General features: G+C 34.7%; 3 protein-coding genes and 1 pseudogene across 4 annotated transcripts in view; all 4 read right to left on the bottom strand.

Moving 5' to 3' along the window:
* LOC148612549 (uncharacterized) overlaps nucleotides 1–2,941 on the bottom strand; it is a 5,100-nt pseudogene extending 2,159 nt beyond the window's left edge. Inside the window, exons 1-4 of the transcript XR_015924424.1 lie at nucleotides 2,783–2,941; nucleotides 1,708–1,813; nucleotides 1,135–1,219; nucleotides 303–504 (exon numbers count right to left, since the gene is read on the bottom strand). The product of XR_015924424.1 is annotated as an uncharacterized LOC148612549 (transcript). The remainder of the gene's footprint in view (nucleotides 1–302; nucleotides 505–1,134; nucleotides 1,220–1,707; nucleotides 1,814–2,782) is intronic.
* A 2,095-nt stretch (nucleotides 2,942–5,036) lies between these two features.
* On the bottom strand, nucleotides 5,037–9,509 carry LOC148612548 (uncharacterized). Its single transcript, XM_088594103.1, has 5 exons — nucleotides 9,352–9,509; nucleotides 8,277–8,382; nucleotides 7,704–7,788; nucleotides 6,872–7,073; nucleotides 5,037–5,414 (listed from the first exon to the last, which is right to left on the bottom strand). Exons 1-5 carry the CDS (start codon nucleotides 9,475–9,477, stop codon nucleotides 5,298–5,300), a joined length of 636 nt encoding a protein of 211 aa, XP_088450229.1. The 5' UTR covers nucleotides 9,478–9,509; the 3' UTR covers nucleotides 5,037–5,297.
* A 2,096-nt stretch (nucleotides 9,510–11,605) lies between these two features.
* On the bottom strand, nucleotides 11,606–16,078 carry LOC148612547 (uncharacterized). The gene is made up of 5 exons (XM_088594102.1): nucleotides 15,921–16,078; nucleotides 14,846–14,951; nucleotides 14,273–14,357; nucleotides 13,441–13,642; nucleotides 11,606–11,983 (listed from the first exon to the last, which is right to left on the bottom strand). Exons 1-5 carry the CDS (start codon nucleotides 16,044–16,046, stop codon nucleotides 11,867–11,869), a joined length of 636 nt encoding a protein of 211 aa, XP_088450228.1. The 5' UTR covers nucleotides 16,047–16,078; the 3' UTR covers nucleotides 11,606–11,866.
* Nucleotides 16,079–18,174: 2,096 nt separating this feature from the next.
* Nucleotides 18,175–22,766, bottom strand: LOC148612546 (uncharacterized). The gene is made up of 5 exons (XM_088594108.1): nucleotides 22,626–22,766; nucleotides 21,352–21,457; nucleotides 20,780–20,864; nucleotides 19,926–20,127; nucleotides 18,175–18,552 (listed from the first exon to the last, which is right to left on the bottom strand). The coding sequence occupies exons 1-5, from the start codon at nucleotides 22,749–22,751 to the stop codon at nucleotides 18,436–18,438; spliced, it is 636 nt and encodes a 211-aa protein (XP_088450234.1). The 5' UTR covers nucleotides 22,752–22,766; the 3' UTR covers nucleotides 18,175–18,435.
* Between the last annotated feature and the right edge of the window lie 1,353 nt (nucleotides 22,767–24,119).

The following is a 24,119-nucleotide window of genomic DNA, read 5'->3' as shown; positions in this document are numbered from 1 at the left end:
GTAAGTTCATTTTCCATTTACAGTTTAATAATTCTTAACCCATGCTCAGAAAATCGGATTTAGAAGTCTGCATTAGACACCGGACAGTGCAGTGACCGGGAAGTATACTGAATTGCGGTCAACCACATGTACTTAGTGATACTTAGAGGCCTTGATTTTTAAAATATTAAATTGTGATTGCCGTAAACACCTTAAATTTAGCAGATGTAAATCGACGCTACTAAATTTAACTTGGAGGCTGCAGGAGACAACAAATGAGGCAGCATTGCAGAAGAATACAAATATGGCGTCGATCCATTTACCTCTATAACGTCCTTTACTGATTCTTTTTGTACATGATTCCTGTCGATAGCACAAAAAGATTCCCAGTCCGGTTTCAAATTTGGGTCCTTAGATGACCGCATAACGACTCCGTGTTTTAGGTTCCATAACCCATACGGAGCATTTGGTTTCTGCCATCGTAAATCTAGGCTCCAACGTACGTCATCAGAAATATTCGGTAGGCTTTAAAATATAATTATATTGACTCTTCATTATGAGTTTCCAAAGTAAGCAATTCAACGAACTTTTTATATAAAAAAAAACTAATTTAAAGTAGTACAAGACTTTAAGACCAAACCCTGACTGTAAACCGTGAAATTTTCACGGCAGGTTATTTTTCGCTTTTTTCGCATTAAGACCTGTAACGCAAAAACAGAAATAAACAATCGCGAATAGTGTCCTCGTAGAATATAACAATTCGATTTTAGAAACGATCGCGAATTCAAGTATCGTTTCATCATGCGTTTTCGTTTTTATTACTTGCTCTTTTTTTGTTTTGTTATTCTCTGTTGTTCTGTTTATTTCCATTATATCTTATTCTAAGGGTAAAATGTGGGTTGATTAAAGTATTATAATCGATACAGTTCATGAGTTGGATTGTCATATCAACAAGGTTTGTTAAACATTGGATTTACGTTATATAAAAGTCTATGTAAGAAAGAGAACACATTCCCAGAGAAATTCAATATCAAAATATCATATGGCTTTTTTTCAGAGTCCATTGCCTCCCCTTTCACATTTTACGCTAGGTTGTGATACATTTTAGTGTTTCCGTACTTAAAACTCAACAAAGAAGCTAATAAACAAACGAACCTACGATGAGGTGTTAAGTTGTTAAAAAGGACCATTCCTCCATACGGGATCACACATTTTTCTGTATCATGTTCAAAATCAACATCTTAAAAAAAAAATGAACTACAGTAAAGTAGTTATGAAACTCAAGCATGGTCTGCATTACTATTATACAGTTTAGATACACCACGGATGCTAGATAATTTTCATATCACATGCAGATTAATAAACAAGAGTTTTAGACTGGAAGAGTTAAAGAAAACACATACATGTATGTATGTAATTATCTCGCACTATAGTTAAATTGCATACACTAAAAGGTCAAGTGCGTCGACATGGTAGACGGAAGCTTCACCAAATGTATGCCACCAGGTGTATACCGTTAATTCAACTAATATATATAATAGAGATATTAATCTGTTTCTCGGCTGACTACTACATTACACTACATAGGATATACCTTAATTAATATCTTATTTCCTACATAACGTACATTATGTAAGCATGCGCACAAAGGAGGCTTATTTTGCCATGTAGGTGTTCTGTCCGAATTAACAGAAGATTCCGTGAATGAAAAGGACTTATAAAACAAACCCAGTGACTTTTCCATCTCTCCTTCCTCCATCATAACATACCAAGTGTTCCCATAGCAACACTGGTGGTTGGCTACTCTTCCTTTTAAATGAGCTTTCTTTACCATCTGTAAATATTGTAATATTAAGTAGCAGGTTTCTGGAACAGGGTTATAAAGTCACTACAGAAGTTTTATGGTCGCACCTAGTCCATGCTCTCTGTTTTAGTGGAGTCCGAGTTGCTCATTTACTTTTGTTACATTGTATCTAATTACTTTAGTTACTTAATGATCTTTGTTGTGTTTGTCTGTTTTCCCTGTCTGGTCTTTGTCCCTGGACTACATTCTTTTGATTACTGCTATAAGCTTGGTGCCATTAATTATTCTTGTACATGAAATTAGCACATTATAAGAGTTATCATTCTTGATTTGGTTGCATTGGGATGATTTTAGTGGGAGATGAATGTATGATTTTCTAAAAAGTACAGATCTGAATACAGAAATGATTATCGTTATGTGAAAGTATATTAGAATATGTAGACTTAATAAGCTTTAAGTAATACTTACTTGCAGATGATTCAAATATAACAAAGACTTACCCTACCCTAGAGACTGTATAATATTTATTCAGTTTTTTTAGAAGTAACAGTTTGCTTTCTAGGCTGGTTTGTGTTTTTGAGATATTGTTTTAGCCGTGGTTTTCATTTATTTAGTTTTTTATCAGATACTAAAAGAATTTGAAACGTATGCTATCTTCAGTCAGTAATGTAATAGTAACAGGACTTCAAATACATTTACTTAGTGTCTACACGTAATGGAACAGTGTCACTTTCACCATGTATAAGAATTTGCGGACTCAATACTCGCAAAAAAATACTCAACATAGTATATTTAAGAACCACTGGATCGATACTACTGCTGGTGGACCTGAGGTCCCCGAGGGTATTCACGAACCCAGTAGTCAGACTTATCTGACCCCGAATAATATCATATTTTATCTACCCTATCTATGAAATCTTGCAGTATTCCAAATTTAAAAATACGTAAAACACCGAGGCTTCATTCCTTGCATTGCAACTTCTCGGACACCCCACTTACCTCCATTCCACCATTAAGTTCATTGGTATCCAGAAGAGGTATCCACGCGGTTGGTATGAATACTTCGTACGACTCGTTGTCAAAGTAGGCACTGTCTGGAAAAAATATTGAGATGAGAGCAGACATAAGTGATCTGTTCTTTCATTTATAAGTCAAAGTAGAACTCCGGAGTAGTAAATGGTGAGAGTCTGGTGTTTTCGTAATAAAGACCACTTGTTGTTTGGAAGCCAGTAAAGTGCCAAGGAGCTAGAGACTATTCAAACGTAGTAAGCGGTGTTACAGATGTTTATTTTGAGTTATGAGTGGAAGTATTAAGAACCATTCTGTATAAGAAAATTAATCAGGCAATGATTGGCATATGATTTTTCTCCAGTTGGTCTCTTTGCCTCAAATATATTTCATTACATCTATATAACAATCACATAGCTATTTAACTTTATCCTGAATCATCTGTGACGTATTTGTTTTTTGACTACTTATATAGAGAAAAATTGTCATTTTTCCATACTTGCATTTCAACGAAATTTGACCTATCAATAATTTTACAAACACTTTGTTGCTAATATCTAGGGGTTATGACGTATAAATACTTAGATAATGCCATTAAATATTTGCGTTTTTTCTTCATATGCCACACCTTATTTACATTTTGGCCGATTCTTAAATAGAGAGGTATTTAACTACTTATTGAAGAAGTAGTTTGTGAAGCAGGCATATATTAATTATATTAATTATGGGTGGAACTACAAATGTACATCAGAATTCTATTCACGCAAGTCCTTATACATTTACAGGTAGTTACACATATAGTACAATAGTTTGAGGTTGCGCCCTATGTGACAGAAATGATATTTAGTGTGTGAAAGTATTGGAAACAGAGAAGGGTGCAATGGCGGATCGCGATATTTACCAAAGGGGAGGGGGCAAACCATGGGCCTAAATTATTCTTCAAGAAAAATATGCAAAACTATATCCTTAACATACATTCCTGTTTATACAATGCTACATAATGAATTTGCTTGATTATTCATTGAACTATATCGCTTTCTGAGTTTTATCAATGTTTGAACGTAAAAGAGTAATCAAGGGAACCAAGGTTATAGCGGTAATCAAAAGAATATAATCCTGGGACAAAGACCAGACATGGAAAACAGACATACACAACAAAGAACATAAAGTAACTAAAATTATACACACAAAGTAACAAAAGCAAATGAGTAACTCGGACTCCACTAAAAACTGGGAGCATGGACCAGGTGCACCGGTAGGGTAAGCGTCCTCTGCTTTTCTAGAAACACCCGCCGAGTTGCTCATAATAAGTCAAGTCCGGGGTAGACAAACGAGGAAAGGAAAACTATGGCCCGTTGAATAAATCAGTTTTCATGGTGCAGATGGATACACCATAACGATCCACGAGTTCATGATGACGACCATAAAACTTCTGTAGTGATGACTTCAATCTTGTAGCAACATAACCCTGTTCCAGAAGCCTATTTGTTCGAGTTCTAGCGGATACAAAAAGTCTGCGTAGTTTCGGCAAGCTCTGGCATAACGTATGAGCTGTGATATGAACACTCCATATGCAGGTGCTGAAGGGATGTTGCCACAGATGAAAGGAAAGTTGACAATTCTGAATGAAAAGTCATCACGTTTGTCGTAAAGTTTGGTCAATAGTTTTCCTTTACCATCGATTTCTAAGTGTAGGTCAAGATATGAGGCTGACTTCACAATATCTGTAGTATCCTTTATCTCAAGTTCTTTTGGGTAGATGCGATGTATCAAATCAGCTATAAAGTCAGCCTCATAAGAGTGAAGAAATAGGTCAGCAAGTAAAGGAGCACAATTTGCTCCCATTGGAATGCCGTCCGTTTGTTGAAAAACACGTCCACCACACTGGACAAATATGTTGTCGATTAAAAATTCCAAAGCTTGATTGAAAGCTAGCTCATAACATATTGAAACGTGACAATACCACCAAATCTACCAGCATTAGAAATAGCCAGTCAATACAATTCAAGAATGGTTACTAGAAAGGTTAATATATATAATTATAGGATCATAAAAATCATTATGCAATATTTGCTTTTGTACATATTGACTGCCCTTGGGTCTATCACCATGGCCATTTTTAACTAAAACGAATTGCTATGAAACAAGAAGTTATAAGGTACATATACACTCGTTTAGCTATCATCATTTGTTTTTTAACTGAAAATAATAAATAGCACACTCTTCTCTAATATGAAATAAGAAATGAAAAGGCATATACATGTATATTCTCATTTAGATATCATCATGACCATTTTTTTTTATTTCTCGCTCATCTCTGATATACAAAATGAAATGATAAAGCATAAAGTCATTGAGCTATCACCATGATCATGCACAAGTTTCCTTTATACTTGTGTTTTATTAAAAAAATCGGGTACAATTCTATGTGTTCATTTAAACATATCACTGGAATATTCTTAGGTCAATCCTACACACGTATAACACTTCCTGTTCAACGCGAACACTAGCTTTTTGTCCGTTCAATTTTTTCGTGTTTCTCTGTATGTGGATTCATATGAACAATTTCCCATTTCTTCATCCAGGGACCCTGTATAGTTGTATCAAATTCATCATCCTGTACCTGTAATGCAATGCATGTTTGTTACCATATATTCAGATGGAACATGCAATTTCGATGTATATGAACAGCGTGATGTTGCATAACTTTTTCAAGGCGTAGGGATATTATGTCATATAATTTTATGACTAACACGGAACTTTTGTTTTACTTGGCCATAGTAACACATATGCATAATGTTCTTTATAAATCTCTGACAACGCAATGTATACACATACAAGTATATGCAATTTTGCAATAACACTATTAAACCGGGCGGATTGTCACGCCATTCGGAACTACTCTGACATTTCCGTTGCACGAAAAAATTGTCAATCGGAACACCTCAGCCTTTCTAGTTACACAAAAAAGAAACCTAAGAGACACTAGGGGATACAAATGCGCAATTATTTGTTTACATTCTACCGGGAACTTTTTTACCCCAACATGGTACTGAGTACTGAATACAAGGTGGTACCTGATTGGTTGGATATGGCTTGAAATTTATTTTCATTTCAAAGCTTACCCATTTATGATTGATTTTATTTTGGTAATAATTAATAAAATGTTATAGGGTTGAAATGATTTCTCATAAATGAAATCTAGGTGCTTCATTTTTTTTGCAGTGTATTTTGTGCTGAATTTTCAAGAGTCCATAACAACTGAAATTTAGGTCAACTTTTGCCGCATGACCATGTACTTTTTTTTTGTGCAAATAAAAAGTATGCTTTTCTAGTTTTAGGAACAGAAACTCATTTTCTGCTAATTTGTGTTGTTTTCTTGAAATTAATTTTCAAACTACATAGGTACCCTATGGAAAATGCATTACAAATAATTGCGCTCTTGTATCCTAGGGGATGGATCTGTCTGGAATTTGACCGATTCGATTCTAAAATTATAGTTAAAATGGTTGAATTTTTTACGTTCACTTTAATTTTTCTTAGAAAAATTCTTGGAAGAGTTGTTCTTTATTTCTAGCGCTATCCAACTAAATTTTTATCGCCACCTAGAGGATAGAACTACTTTGATTCGCGTATGACTACAATGCCAGCAATTTTTTTCAAGAAGAAATTCTCTATTCTGCATTTGATGTTATTTTTCTAGTGTAACGGAAATGGCTGAGTAGTTACGATTGAAAAAAATTGTGTAAATAGGAAGGCTGAGGAGTTCCGATTGATTGTAAGTTCATTTTCCATTTACAGTTTAATAATTCTTAACCCATGCTCAGAAAATCGGATTTAGAAGTCTGCATTAGACACCGGACAGTGCAGTGACCGGGAAGTATACTGAATTGCGGTCAACCACATGTACTTAGTGATACTTAGAGGCCTTGATTTTTAAAATATTAAATTGTGATTGCCGTAAACACCTTAAATTTAGCAGATGTAAATCGACGCTACTAAATTTAACTTGGAGGCTGCAGGAGACAACAAATGAGGCAGCATTGCAGAAGAATACAAATATGGCGTCGATCCATTTACCTCTATAACGTCCTTTACTGATTCTTTTTGTACATGATTCCTGTCGATAGCACAAAAAGATTCCCAGTCCGGTTTCAAATTTGGGTCCTTAGATGACCGCATAACGACTCCGTGTTTTAGGTTCCATAACCCATACGGAGCATTTGGTTTCTGCCATCGTAAATCTAGGCTCCAACGTACGTCATCAGAAATATTCGGTAGGCTTTAAAATATAATTATATTGACTCTTCATTATGAGTTTCCAAAGTAAGCAATTCAACGAACTTTTTATATAAAAAAAAACTAATTTAAAGTAGTACAAGACTTTAAGACCAAACCCTGACTGTAAACCGTGAAATTTTCACGGCAGGTTATTTTTCGCTTTTTTCGCATTAAGACCTGTAACGCAAAAACAGAAATAAACAATCGCGAATAGTGTCCTCGTAGAATATAACAATTCGATTTTAGAAACGATCGCGAATTCAAGTATCGTTTCATCATGCGTTTTCGTTTTTATTACTTGCTCTTTTTTTGTTTTGTTATTCTCTGTTGTTCTGTTTATTTCCATTATATCTTATTCTAGGGGTAAAATGTGGGTTGATTAAAGTATTATAATCGATACAGTTCATGAGTTGGATTGTCATATCAACAAGGTTTGTTAAACATTGGATTTACGTTATATAAAAGTCTATGTAAGAAAGAGAACACATTCCCAGAGAAATTCAATATCAAAATATCATATGGCTTTTTTTCAGAGTCCATTGCCTCCCCTTTCACATTTTACGCTAGGTTGTGATACATTTTAGTGTTTCCGTACTTAAAACTCAACAAAGAAGCTAATAAACAAACGAACCTACGATGAGGTGTTAAGTTGTTAAAAAGGACCATTCCTCCATACGGGATCACACATTTTTCTGTATCATGTTCAAAATCAACATCTTAAAAAGAAAATGAACTACAGTAAAGTAGTTATGAAACTCAAGCATGGTCTGCATTACTATTATACAGTTTAGATACACCACGGATGCTAGATAATTTTCATATCACATGCAGATTAATAAACAAGAGTTTTAGACTGGAAGAGTTAAAGAAAACACATACATGTATGTATGTAATTATCTCGCACTATAGTTAAATTGCATACACTAAAAGGTCAAGTGCGTCGACATGGTAGACGGAAGCTTCACCAAATGTATGCCACCAGGTGTATACCGTTAATTCAACTAATATATATAATAGAGATATTAATCTGTTTCTCGGCTGACTACTACATTACACTACATAGGATATACCTTAATTAATATCTTATTTCCTACATAACGTACATTATGTAAGCATGCGCACAAAGGAGGCTTATTTTGCCATGTAGGTGTTCTGTCCGAATTAACAGAAGATTCCGTGAATGAAAAGGACTTATAAAACAAACCCAGTGACTTTTCCATCTCTCCTTCCTCCATCATAACATACCAAGTGTTCCCATAGCAACACTGGTGGTTGGCTACTCTTCCTTTTAAATGAGCTTTCTTTACCATCTGTAAATATTGTAATATTAAGTAGCAGGTTTCTGGAACAGGGTTATAAAGTCACTACAGAAGTTTTATGGTCGCACCTAGTCCATGCTCTCTGTTTTAGTGGAGTCCGAGTTGCTCATTTACTTTTGTTACATTGTATCTAATTACTTTAGTTACTTAATGATCTTTGTTGTGTTTGTCTGTTTTCCCTGTCTGGTCTTTGTCCCTGGACTACATTCTTTTGATTACTGCTATAAGCTTGGTGCCATTAATTATTCTTGTACATGAAATTAGCACATTATAAGAGTTATCATTCTTGATTTGGTTGCATTGGGATGATTTTAGTGGGAGATGAATGTATGATTTTCTAAAAAGTACAGATCTGAATACAGAAATGATTATCGTTATGTGAAAGTATATTAGAATATGTAGACTTAATAAGCTTTAAGTAATACTTACTTGCAGATGATTCAAATATAACAAAGACTTACCCTACCCTAGAGACTGTATAATATTTATTCAGTTTTTTTAGAAGTAACAGTTTGCTTTCTAGGCTGGTTTGTGTTTTTGAGATATTGTTTTAGCCGTGGTTTTCATTTATTTAGTTTTTTATCAGATACTAAAAGAATTTGAAACGTATGCTATCTTCAGTCAGTAATGTAATAGTAACAGGACTTCAAATACATTTACTTAGTGTCTACACGTAATGGAACAGTGTCACTTTCACCATGTATAAGAATTTGCGAACTCAATACTCGCAAAAAAATACTCAACATAGTATATTTAAGAACCACTGGATCGATACTACTGCTGGTGGACCTGAGGTCCCCGAGGGTATTCACGAACCCAGTAGTCAGACTTGTCTGACCCCGAATAATATCATATTTTATCTACCCTATCTATGAAATCTTGCAGTATTCCAAATTTAAAAATACGTAAAACACCGAGGCTTCATTCCTTGCATTGCAACTTCTCGGACACCCCACTTACCTCCATTCCACCATTAAGTTCATTGGTATCCAGAAGAGGTATCCACGCGGTTGGTATGAATACTTCGTACGACTCGTTGTCAAAGTAGGCACTGTCTGGAAAAAATATTGAGATGAGAGCAGACATAAGTGATCTGTTCTTTCATTTATAAGTCAAAGTAGAACTCCGGAGTAGTAAATGGTGAGAGTCTGGTGTTTTCGTAATAAAGACCACTTGTTGTTTGGAAGCCAGTAAAGTGCCAAGGAGCTAGAGACTATTCAAACGTAGTAAGCGGTGTTACAGATGTTTATTTTGAGTTATGAGTGGAAGTATTAAGAACCATTCTGTATAAGAAAATTAATCAGGCAATGATTGGCATATGATTTTTCTCCAGTTGGTCTCTTTGCCTCAAATATATTTCATTACATCTATATAACAATCACATAGCTATTTAACTTTATCCTGAATCATCTGTGACGTATTTGTTTTTTGACTACTTATATAGAGAAAAATTGTCATTTTTCCATACTTGCATTTCAACGAAATTTGACCTATCAATAATTTTACAAACACTTTGTTGCTAATATCTAGGGGTTATGACGTATAAATACTTAGATAATGCCATTAAATATTTGCGTTTTTTCTTCATATGCCACACCTTATTTACATTTTGGCCGATTCTTAAATAGAGAGGTATTTAACTACTTATTGAAGAAGTAGTTTGTGAAGCAGGCATATATTAATTATATTAATTATGGGTGGAACTACAAATGTACATCAGAATTCTATTCACGCAAGTCCTTATACATTTACAGGTAGTTACACATATAGTACAATAGTTTGAGGTTGCGCCCTATGTGACAGAAATGATATTTAGTGTGTGAAAGTATTGGAAACAGAGAAGGGTGCAATGGCGGATCGCGATATTTACCAAAGGGGAGGGGGCAAACCATGGGCCTAAATTATTCTTCAAGAAAAATATGCAAAACTATATCCTTAACATACATTCCTGTTTATACAATGCTACATAATGAATTTGCTTGATTATTCATTGAACTATATCGCTTTCTGAGTTTTATCAATGTTTGAACGTAAAAGAGTAATCAAGGGAACCAAGGTTATAGCGGTAATCAAAAGAATATAATCCTGGGACAAAGACCAGACATGGAAAACAGACATACACAACAAAGAACATAAAGTAACTAAAATTATACACACAAAGTAACAAAAGCAAATGAGTAACTCGGACTCCACTAAAAACTGGGAGCATGGACCAGGTGCACCGGTAGGGTAAGCGTCCTCTGCTTTTCTAGAAACACCCGCCGAGTTGCTCATAAAAAGTCAAGTCCGGGGTAGACAAACGAGGAAAGGAAAACTATGGCCCGTTGAATAAATCAGTTTTCATGGTGCAGATGGATACACCATAACGATCCACGAGTTCATGATGACGACCATAAAACTTCTGTAGTGATGACTTCAATCTTGTAGCAACATAACCCTGTTCCAGAAGCCTATTTGTTCGAGTTCTAGCGGATACAAAAAGTCTGCGTAGTTTCGGCAAGCTCTGGCATAACGTATGAGCTGTGATATGAACACTCCATATGCAGGTGCTGAAGGGATGTTGCCACAGATGAAAGGAAAGTTGACAATTCTGAATGAAAAGTCATCACGTTTGTCGTAAAGTTTGGTCAATAGTTTTCCTTTACCATCGATTTCTAAGTGTAGGTCAAGATATGAGGCTGACTTCACAATATCTGTAGTATCCTTTATCTCAAGTTCTTTTGGGTAGATGCGATGTATCAAATCAGCTATAAAGTCAGCCTCATAAGAGTGAAGAAATAGGTCAGCAAGTAAAGGAGCACAATTTGCTCCCATTGGAATGCCGTCCGTTTGTTGAAAAACACGTCCACCACACTGGACAAATATGTTGTCGATTAAAAATTCCAAAGCTTGATTGAAAGCTAGCTCATAACATATTGAAACGTGACAATACCACCAAATCTACCAGCATTAGAAATAGCCAGTCAATACAATTCAAGAATGGTTACTAGAAAGGTTAATATATATAATTATAGGATCATAAAAATCATTATGCAATATTTGCTTTTGTACATATTGACTGCCCTTGGGTCTATCACCATGGCCATTTTTAACTAAAACGAATTGCTATGAAACAAGAAGTTATAAGGTACATATACACTCGTTTAGCTATCATCATTTGTTTTTTAACTGAAAATAATAAATAGCACACTCTTCTCTAATATGAAATAAGAAATGAAAAGGCATATACATGTATATTCTCATTTAGATATCATCATGACCATTTTTTTTTATTTCTCGCTCATCTCTGATATACAAAATGAAATGATAAAGCATAAAGTCATTGAGCTATCACCATGATCATGCACAAGTTTCCTTTATACTTGTGTTTTATTAAAAAAATCGGGTACAATTCTATGTGTTCATTTAAACATATCACTGGAATATTCTTAGGTCAATCCTACACACGTATAACACTTCCTGTTCAACGCGAACACTAGCTTTTTGTCCGTTCAATTTTTTCGTGTTTCTCTGTATGTGGATTCATATGAACAATTTCCCATTTCTTCATCCAGGGACCCTGTATAGTTGTATCAAATTCATCATCCTGTACCTGTAATGCAATGCATGTTTGTTACCATATATTCAGATGGAACATGCAATTTCGATGTATATGAACAGCGTGATGTTGCATAACTTTTTCAAGGCGTAGGGATATTATGTCATATAATTTTATGACTAACACGGAACTTTTGTTTTACTTGGCCATAGTAACACATATGCATAATGTTCTTTATAAATCTCTGACAACGCAATGTATACACATACAAGTATATGCAATTTTGCAATAACACTATTAAACCGGGCGGATTGTCACGCCATTCGGAACTACTCTGACATTTCCGTTGCACGAAAAAATTGTCAATCGGAACACCTCAGCCTTTCTAGTTACACAAAAAAGAAACCTAAGAGACACTAGGGGATACAAATGCGCAATTATTTGTTTACATTCTACCGGGAACTTTTTTACCCCAACATGGTACTGAGTACTGAATACAAGGTGGTACCTGATTGGTTGGATATGGCTTGAAATTTATTTTCATTTCAAAGCTTACCCATTTATGATTGATTTTATTTTGGTAATAATTAATAAAATGTTATAGGGTTGAAATGATTTCTCATAAATGAAATCTAGGTGCTTCATTTTTTTTGCAGTGTATTTTGTGCTGAATTTTCAAGAGTCCATAACAACTGAAATTTAGGTCAACTTTTGCCGCATGACCATGTACTTTTTTTTTGTGCAAATAAAAAGTATGCTTTTCTAGTTTTAGGAACAGAAACTCATTTTCTGCTAATTTGTGTTGTTTTCTTGAAATTAATTTTCAAACTACATAGGTACCCTATGGAAAATGCATTACAAATAATTGCGCTCTTGTATCCTAGGGGATGGATCTGTCTGGAATTTGACCGATTCGATTCTAAAATTATAGTTAAAATGGTTGAATTTTTTACGTTCACTTTAATTTTTCTTAGAAAAATTCTTGGAAGAGTTGTTCTTTATTTCTAGCGCTATCCAACTAAATTTTTATCGCCACCTAGAGGATAGAACTACTTTGATTCGCGTATGACTACAATGCCAGCAATTTTTTTCAAGAAGAAATTCTCTATTCTGCATTTGATGTTATTTTTCTAGTGTAACGGAAATGGCTGAGTAGTTACGATTGAAAAAAATTGTGTAAATAGGAAGGCTGAGGAGTTCCGATTGATTGTAAGTTCATTTTCCATTTACAGTTTAATAATTCTTAACCCATGCTCAGAAAATCGGATTTAGAAGTCTGCATTAGACACCGGACAGTGCAGTGACCGGGAAGTATACTGAATTGCGGTCAACCACATGTACTTAGTGATACTTAGAGGCCTTGATTTTTAAAATATTAAATTGTGATTGCCGTAAACACCTTAAATTTAGCAGATGTAAATCGACGCTACTAAATTTAACTTGGAGGCTGCAGGAGACAACAAATGAGGCAGCATTGCAGAAGAATACAAATATGGCGTCGATCCATTTACCTCTATAACGTCCTTTACTGATTCTTTTTGTACATGATTCCTGTCGATAGCACAAAAAGATTCCCAGTCCGGTTTCAAATTTGGGTCCTTAGATGACCGCATAACGACTCCGTGTTTTAGGTTCCATAACCCATACGGAGCATTTGGTTTCTGCCATCGTAAATCTAGGCTCCAACGTACGTCATCAGAAATATTCGGTAGGCTTTAAAATATAATTATATTGACTCTTCATTATGAGTTTCCAAAGTAAGCAATTCAACGAACTTTTTATATAAAAAAAAACTAATTTAAAGTAGTACAAGACTTTAAGACCAAACCCTGACTGTAAACCGTGAAATTTTCACGGCAGGTTATTTTTCGCTTTTTTCGCATTAAGACCTGTAACGCAAAAACAGAAATAAACAATCGCGAATAGTGTCCTCGTAGAATATAACAATTCGATTTTAGAAACGATCGCGAATTCAAGTATCGTTTCATCATGCGTTTTCGTTTTTATTACTTGCTCTTTTTTTGTTTTGTTATTCTCTGTTGTTCTGTTTATTTCCATTATATCTTATTCTAGGGGTAAAATGTGGGTTGATTAAAGTATTATAATCGATACAGTTCATGAGTTGGATTGTCATATCAACAAGGTTTGTTAAACATTGGATTTACGTTATATAAAAGTCTATGTAAGAAAGAGAACACATTCCCAGAGAAATTCAATATCAAAATATCATATGGCTTTTTTTCAGAGTCCATTGCCTCCCCTTTCACATTTTACGCTAGGTTGTGATACATTTTAGTGTTTCCGTACTTAAAACTCAACAAAGAAGCTAATAAACAAACGAACCTACGATGAGGTGTTAAGTTGTTAAAAAGGACCATTCCTCCATACGGGATCACACATTTTTCTGTATCATGTTCAAAATCAACATCTTAAAAAGAAAATGAACTACAGTAAAGTAGTTATGAAACTCAAGCATGGTCTGCATTACTATTATACAGTTTAGATACACCACGGATGCTAGATAATTTTCATATCACATGCAGATTAATAAACAAGAGTTTTAGACTGGAAGAGTTAAAGAAAACACATACATGTATGTATGTAATTATCTCGCACTATAGTTAAATTGCATACACTAAAAGGTCAAGTGCGTCGACATGGTAGACGGAAGCTTCACCAAATGTATGCCACCAGGTGTATACCGTTAATTCAACTAATATATATAATAGAGATATTAATCTGTTTCTCGGCTGACTACTACATTACACTACATAGGATATACCTTAATTAATATCTTATTTCCTACATAACGTACATTATGTAAGCATGCGCACAAAGGAGGCTTATTTTGCCATGTAGGTGTTCTGTCCGAATTAACAGAAGATTCCGTGAATGAAAAGGACTTATAAAACAAACCCAGTGACTTTTCCATCTCTCCTTCCTCCATCATAACATACCAAGTGTTCCCATAGCAACACTGGTGGTTGGCTACTCTTCCTTTTAAATGAGCTTTCTTTACCATCTGTAAATATTGTAATATTAAGTAGCAGGTTTCTGGAACAGGGTTATAAAGTCACTACAGAAGTTTTATGGTCGCACCTAGTCCATGCTCTCTGTTTTAGTGGAGTCCGAGTTGCTCATTTACTTTTGTTACATTGTATCTAATTACTTTAGTTACTTAATGATCTTTGTTGTGTTTGTCTGTTTTCCCTGTCTGGTCTTTGTCCCTGGACTACATTCTTTTGATTACTGCTATAAGCTTGGTGCCATTAATTATTCTTGTACATGAAATTAGCACATTATAAGAGTTATCATTCTTGATTTGGTTGCATTGGGATGATTTTAGTGGGAGATGAATGTATGATTTTCTAAAAAGTACAGATCTGAATACAGAAATGATTATCGTTATGTGAAAGTATATTAGAATATGTAGACTTAATAAGCTTTAAGTAATACTTACTTGCAGATGATTCAAATATAACAAAGACTTACCCTACCCTAGAGACTGTATAATATTTATTCAGTTTTTTTAGAAGTAACAGTTTGCTTTCTAGGCTGGTTTGTGTTTTTGAGATATTGTTTTAGCCGTGGTTTTCATTTATTTAGTTTTTTATCAGATACTAAAAGAATTTGAAACGTATGCTATCTTCAGTCAGTAATGTAATAGTAACAGGACTTCAAATACATTTACTTAGTGTCTACACGTAATGGAACAGTGTCACTTTCACCATGTATAAGAATTTGCGAACTCAATACTCGCAAAAAAATACTCAACATAGTATATTTAAGAACCACTGGATCGATACTACTGCTGGTGGACCTGAGGTCCCCGAGGGTATTCACGAACCCAGTAGTCAGACTTGTCTGACCCCGAATAATATCATATTTTATCTACCCTATCTATGAAATCTTGCAGTATTCCAAATTTAAAAATACGTAAAACACCGAGGCTTCATTCCTTGCATTGCAACTTCTCGGACACCCCACTTACCTCCATTCCACCATTAAGTTCATTGGTATCCAGAAGAGGTATCCACGCGGTTGGTATGAATACTTCGTACGACTCGTTGTCAAAGTAGGCACTGTCTGGAAAAAATATTGAGATGAGAGCAGACATAAGTGATCTGTTCTTTCATTTATAAGTCAAAGTAGAACTCCGGAGTAGTAAATGGTGAGAGTCTGGTGTTTTCGTAATAAAGACCACTTGTTGTTTGGAAGCCAGTAAAGTGCCAAGGAGCTAGAGACTATTCAAACGTAGTAAGCGGTGTTACAGATGTTTATTTTGAGTTATGAGTGGAAGTATTAAGAACCATTCTGTATAAGAAAATTAATCAGGCAATGATTGGCATATGATTTTTCTCCAGTTGGTCTCTTTGCCTCAAATATATTTCATTACATCTATATAACAATCACATAGCTATTTAACTTTATCCTGAATCATCTGTGACGTATTTGTTTTTTGACTACTTATATAGAGAAAAATTGTCATTTTTCCATACTTGCATTTCAACGAAATTTGACCTATCAATAATTTTACAAACACTTTGTTGCTAATATCTAGGGGTTATGACGTATAAATACTTAGATAATGCCATTAAATATTTGCGTTTTTTCTTCATATGCCACACCTTATTTACATTTTGGCCGATTCTTAAATAGAGAGGTATTTAACTACTTATTGAAGAAGTAGTTTGTGAAGCAGGCATATATTAATTATATTAATTATGGGTGGAACTACAAATGTACATCAGAATTCTATTCACGCAAGTCCTTATACATTTACAGGTAGTTACACATATAGTACAATAGTTTGAGGTTGCGCCCTATGTGACAGAAATGATATTTAGTGTGTGAAAGTATTGGAAACAGAGAAGGGTGCAATGGCGGATCGCGATATTTACCAAAGGGGAGGGGGCAAACCATGGGCCTAAATTATTCTTCAAGAAAAATATGCAAAACTATATCCTTAACATACATTCCTGTTTATACAATGCTACATAATGAATTTGCTTGATTATTCATTGAACTATATCGCTTTCTGAGTTTTATCAATGTTTGAACGTAAAAGAGTAATCAAGGGAACCAAGGTTATAGCGGTAATCAAAAGAATATAATCCTGGGACAAAGACCAGACATGGAAAACAGACATACACAACAAAGAACATAAAGTAACTAAAATTATACACACAAAGTAACAAAAGCAAATGAGTAACTCGGACTCCACTAAAAACTGGGAGCATGGACCAGGTGCACCGGTAGGGTAAGCGTCCTCTGCTTTTCTAGAAACACCCGCCGAGTTGCTCATAAAAAGTCAAGTCCGGGGTAGACAAACGAGGAAAGGAAAACTATGGCCCGTTGAATAAATCAGTTTTCATGGTGCAGATGGATACACCATAACGATCCACGAGTTCATGATGACGACCATAAAACTTCTGTAGTGATGACTTCAATCTTGTAGCAACATAACCCTGTTCCAGAAGCCTATTTGTTCGAGTTCTAGCGGATACAAAAAGTCTGCGTAGTTTCGGCAAGCTCTGGCATAACGTATGAGCTGTGATATGAACACTCCATATGCAGGTGCTGAAGGGATGTTGCCACAGATGAAAGGAAAGTTGACAATTCTGAATGAAAAGTCATCACGTTTGTCGTAAAGTTTGGTCAATAGTTTTCCTTTACCATCGATTTCTAAGTGTAGGTCAAGATAAGAGGCTGACTTCACAATATCTGTAGTATCCTTTATCTCAAGTTCTTTTGGGTAGATGCGATGTATCAAATCAGCTATAAAGTCAGCCTCATAAGAGTGAAGAAATAGGTCAGCAAGTAAAGGAGCACAATTTGCTCCCATTGGAATGCCGTCCGTTTGTTGAAAAACACGTCCACCACACTGGACAAATATGTTGTCGATTAAAAATTCCAAAGCTTGATTGAAAGCTAGCTCATAACATATTGAAACGTGACAATACCACCAAATCTACCAGCATTAGAAATAGCCAGTCAATACAATTCAAGAATGGTTACTAGAAAGGTTAATATATATAATTATAGGATCATAAAAATCATTATGCAATATTTGCTTTTGTACATATTGACTGCCCTTGGGTCTATCACCATGGCCATTTTTAACTAAAACGAATTGCTATGAAACAAGAAGTTATAAGGTACATATACACTCGTTTAGCTATCATCATTTGTTTTTTAACTGAAAATAATAAATAGCACACTCTTCTCTAATATGAAATAAGAAATGAAAAGGCATATACATGTATATTCTCATTTAGATATCATCATGACCATTTTTTTTTATTTCTCGCTCATCTCTGATATACAAAATGAAATGATAAAGCATAAAGTCATTGAGCTATCACCATGATCATGCACAAGTTTCCTTTATACTTGTGTTTTATTAAAAAAATCGGGTACAATTCTATGTGTTCATTTAAACATATCACTGGAATATTCTTAGGTCAATCCTACACACGTATAACACTTCCTGTTCAACGCGAACACTAGCTTTTTGTCCGTTCAATTTTTTCGTGTTTCTCTGTATGTGGATTCATATGAACAATTTCCCATTTCTTCATCCAGGGACCCTGTATAGTTGTATCAAATTCATCATCCTGTACCTGTAATGCAATGCATGTTTGTTACCATATATTCAGATGGAACATGCAATTTCGATGTATATGAACAGCGTGATGTTGCATAACTTTTTCAAGGCGTAGGGATATTATGTCATATAATTTTATGACTAACACGGAACTTTTGTTTTACTTGGCCATAGTAACACATATGCATAATGTTCTTTATAAATCTCTGACAACGCAATGTATACACATACAAGTATATGCAATTTTGCAATAACACTATTAAACCGGGCGGATTGTCACGCCATTCGGAACTACTCTGACATTTCCGTTGCATGAAAAAATTGTCAATCGGAACACCTCAGCCTTTCTAGTTACACAAAAAAGAAACCTAAGAGACACTAGGGGATACAAATGCGCAATTATTTGTTTACATTCTACCGGGAACTTTTTTACCCCAACATGGTACTGAGTACTGAATACAAGGTGGTACCTGATTGGTTGGATATGGCTTGAAATTTATTTTCATTTCAAAGCTTACCCATTTATGATTGATTTTATTTTGGTAATAATTAATAAAATGTAATAGGGTTGAAATGATTTCTCATAAATGAAATCTAGGTGCTTCATTTTTTTTTTTGTGCAAATAAAAAGTATGCTTTTCTAGTTTTAGGAACAGAAACTCATTTTCTGCTAATTTGTGTTGTTTTCTTGAAATTAATTTTCAAACTACATAGGTACCCTATGGAAAATGCATTACAAATAATTGCGCTCTTGTATCCTAGGGGATGGATCTGTCTGGAATTTGACCGATTCGATTCTAAAATTATAGTTAAAATGGTTAAATTTTTTACGTTCACTTTAATTTTTCTTAGAAAAATTCTTGGAAGAGTTGTTCTTTATTTCTAGCGCTATCCAACTAAATTTTTATCGCCACCTAGAGGATAGAACTACTTTGATTCGCGTATGACTACAATGCCAGCAATTTTTTTCAAGAAGAAATTCTCTATTCTGCATTTGATGTTATTTTTCTAGTGTAACGGAAATGGCTGAGTAGTTACGATTGAAAAAAATTGTGTAAATAGGAAGGCTGAGGAGTTCCGATTGATTGTAAGTTCATTTTCCATTTACAGTTTAATAATTCTTAACCCATGCTCAGAAAATCGGATTTAGAAGTCTGCATTAGACACCGGACAGTGCAGTGACCGGGAAGTATACTGAATTGCGGTCAACCACATGTACTTAGTGATACTTAGAGGCCTTGATTTTTAAAATATTAAATTGTGATTGCCGTAAACACCTTAAATTTAGCAGATGTAAATCGACGCTACTAAATTTAACTTGGAGGCTGCAGGAGACAACAAATGAGGCAGCATTGCAGAAGAATACAAATATGGCGTCGATCCATTTACCTCTATAACGTCCTTTACTGATTCTTTTTGTACATGATTCCTGTCGATAGCACAAAAAGATTCCCAGTCCGGTTTCAAATTTGGGTCCTTAGATGACCGCATAACGACTCCGTGTTTTAGGTTCCATAACCCATACGGAGCATTTGGTTTCTGCCATCGTAAATCTAGGCTCCAACGTACGTCATCAGAAATATTCGGTAGGCTTTAAAATATAATTATATTGACTCTTCATTATGAGTTTCCAAAGTAAGCAATTCAACGAACTTTTTATATAAAAAAAAACTAATTTAAAGTAGTACAAGACTTTAAGACCAAACCCTGACTGTAAACCGTGAAATTTTCACGGCAGGTTATTTTTCGCTTTTTTCGCATTAAGACCTGTAACGCAAAAACAGAAATAAACAATCGCGAATAGTGTCCTCGTAGAATATAACAATTCGATTTTAGAAACGATCGCGAATTCAAGTATCGTTTCATCATGCGTTTTCGTTTTTATTACTTGCTCTTTTTTTGTTTTTGTTTTTGTTTTTTTTTGTTTTGTTATTCTCTGTTGTTCTGTTTATTTCCATTATATCTTATTCTAAGGGTAAAATGTGGGTTGATTAAAGTATTATAATCGATACAGTTCATGAGTTGGATTGTCATATCAACAAGGTTTGTTAAACATTAGATTTACGTTATATAAAAGTCTATGTAAGAAAGAGAACACATTCCCAGAGAAATTCAATATCAAAATATCATATGGCTTTTTTTCAGAGTCCATTGCCTCCCCTTTCACATTTTACGCTAGGTTGTGATACATTTTAGTGTTTCCGTACTTAAAACTCAACAAAGAAGCTAATAAACAAACGAACCTACGATGAGGTGTTAAGTTGTTAAAAAGGACCATTCCTCCATACGGGATCACACATTTTTCTGTATCATGTTCAAAATCAACATCTTAAAAAAAAATGAACTACAGTAAAGTAGTTATGAAACTCAAGCATGGTCTGCATTACTATTATACAGTTTAGATACACCACGGATGCTAGATAATTTTCATATCACATGCAGATTAATAAACAAGAGTTTTAGACTGGAAGAGTTAAAGAAAACACATACATGTATGTATGTAATTATCTCGCACTATAGTTAAATTGCATACACTAAAAGGTCAAGTGCGTCGACATGGTAGACGGAAGCTTCACCAAATGTATGCCACCAGGTGTATACGGTTAATTCAACTAATATGTATAATAGAGATATTAATCTGTTTCTCGGCTGACTACTACATTACACTACATAGGATATACCTTAATTAATATCTTATTTCCTACATAACGTACATTATGTAAGCATGCGCACAAAGGAGGCTTATTTTGCCATGTAGGTGGTCTGTCCGAATTAACAGAAGATTCCGTGAATGAAAAGGACTTATAAAACAAACCCAGTGACTTTTCCATCTCTCCTTCCTCCATCATAACATACCAAGTGTTCCCATAGCAACACTGGTGGTTGGCTACTCTTCCTTTTAAATGAGCTTTCTTTACCATCTGTAAATATTGTAATATTAAGTAGCAGGTTTCTGGAACAGGGTTATAAAGTCCCTACAGAAGTTTTATGGTCGCACCTAGTCCATGCTCTCTGTTTTAGTGGAGTCCGAGTTGCTCATTTACTTTTGTTACATTGTATCTAATTACTTTAGTTACTTAATGATCTTTGTTGTGTTTGTCTGTTTTCCCTGTCTGGTCTTTGTCCCTGGACTACATTCTTTTGATTACTGCTATAAGCTTGGTGCCATTAATTATTCTTGTACATGAAATTAGCACATTATAAGAGTTATCATTCTTGATTTGGTTGCATTGGGATGATTTTAGTGGGAGATGAATGTATGATTTTCTAAAAAGTACAGATCTGAATACAGAAATGATTATCGTTATGTGAAAGTATATTAGAATATGTAGACTTAATAAGCATCTTTTGTTTGGTGTGTTTTTCTACACCATGAATTACTTTACCATTGGCATGTCTGAATTTTATGTGTACTGGTACTTAATTTCTATTAATTATAATACTTTAATATCAAAATTGAAATATGTAGACTTTCCAACCATGAATCACATTTTGCATGATTCTTACCAGAAGTGTTACTTAGATACTATTTTAAATGATGCTTTAAGTAATACTTACTTGCAGATGATTCAAATATAACAAAGACTTACCCTACCCTAGAGACTGTATAATATTTATTCAGTTTTTTTAGAAGTAACAGTTTGCTTTCTAGGCTGGTTTGTGTTTTTGAGATATTGTTTTAGCCGTGGTTTTCATTTATTTAGTTTTTTATCAGATACTAAAAGAATTTGAAACGTATGCTATCTTCAGTCAGTAATGTAATAGTAACAGGACTTCAAATACATTTACTTAGTGTCTACACGTAATGGAACAGTGTCACTTTCACCATGTATAAGAATTTGCGGACTCAATACTCGCAAAAAAATACTCAACATAGTATATTTAAGAACCACTGGATCGATATTACTGCTGGTGGACCTGAGGTCCCCGAGGGTATTCACGAACCCAGTAGTCAGACTTGTCTGACCCCGAATAATATCATATTTTATCTACCCTATCTATGAAATCTTGCAGTATTCCAAATTTAAAAATACGTAAAACACCGAGGCTTCATTCCTTGCATTGCAACTTCTCGGACACCCCACTTACCTCCATTCCACCATTAAGTTCATTGGTATCCAGAAGAGGTATCCACGCGGTTGGTATGAATACTTCGTACGACTCGTTGTCAAAGTAGGCACTGTCTGAAAAAAATATTGAGATGAGAGCAGACATAAGTGATCTGTTCTTTCATTTATAAGTCAAAGTAGAACTCCGGAGTAGTAAATGGTGAGAGTCTGGTGTTTTCGTAATAAAGACCACTTGTTGTTTGGAAGCCAGTAACGTGCCAAGGAGCTAGAGACTATTCAAACGTAGTAAGCGGTGTTACAGATGTTTATTTTGAGTTATGAGTGGAAGTATTAAGGACCATTCTGTATAAGAAAATTAATCAGGCAATGATTGGCATATGATTTTTCTCCAGTTGGTCTCTTTGCCTCAAATATATTTCATTACATCTATATAACAATCACATAGCTATTTAACTTTATCCTGAATCATCTGTGACGTATTTGTTTTTTGACTACTTATATAGAGAAAAATTGTCATTTTTCCATACTTGCATTTCAACGAAATTTGACCTATCAATAATTTTACAAACACTTTGTTGCTAATATCTAGGGGTTATGACGTATAAATACTTAGATAATGCCATTAAATATTTGCGTTTTTTCTTCATATGCCACACCTTATTTACATTTTGGCCGATTCTTAAATAGAGAGGTATTTAACTACTTATTGAAGAAGTAGTTTGTGAAGCAGGCATATATTAATTATATTAATTATGGGTGGAACTACAAATGTACATCAGAATTCTATTCACGCAAGTCCTTATACATTTACAGGTAGTTACACATATAGTACAATAGTTTGAGGTTGCGCCCTATGTGACAGAAATGATATTTAGTGTGTGAAAGTATTGGAAACAGAGAAGGGTGCAATGGCGGATCGCGATATTTACCAAAGGGGAGGGGGCAAACCATGGGCCTAAATTATTCTTCAAGAAAAATATGCAAAACTATATCCTTAACATACATTCCTGTTTATACAATGCTACATAATGAATTTGCTTGATTATTCATTGAACTATATCGCTTTCTGAGTTTTATCAATGTTTGAACGTAAAAGAGTAATCAAGGGAACCAAGGTTATAGCGGTAATCAAAAGAATATAATCCTGGGACAAAGACCAGACATGGAAAACAGACATACACAACAAAGAACATAAAGTAACTAAAATTATACACACAAAGTAACAAAAGCAAATGAGTAACTCGGACTCCACTAAAAACTGGGAGCATGGACCAGGTGCACCGGTAGGGTAAGCGTCCTCTGCTTTTCTAGAAACACCCGCCGAGTTGCTCATAAAAAGTCAAGTCCGGGGTAGACAAACGAGGAAAGGAAAACTATGGCCCGTTGAATAAATCAGTTTTCATGGTGCAGATGGATACACCATAACGATCCACGAGTTCATGATGACGACCATAAAACTTCTGTAGTGATGACTTCAATCTTGTAGCAACATAACCCTGTTCCAGAAGCCTAT

This window comes from Perna viridis, chromosome 7 (genome assembly GCF_037379345.1).
Source record: "Perna viridis isolate PV_CMFRI_1.1 ecotype Kerala chromosome 7, ASM3737934v1, whole genome shotgun sequence".
NCBI classification, from domain to species: domain Eukaryota; kingdom Metazoa; phylum Mollusca; class Bivalvia; order Mytilida; family Mytilidae; genus Perna; species Perna viridis.
The sequence above is the reverse complement of the archived record's forward strand: the minus strand, read 5'-3'. Positions and strand labels throughout refer to the sequence as shown.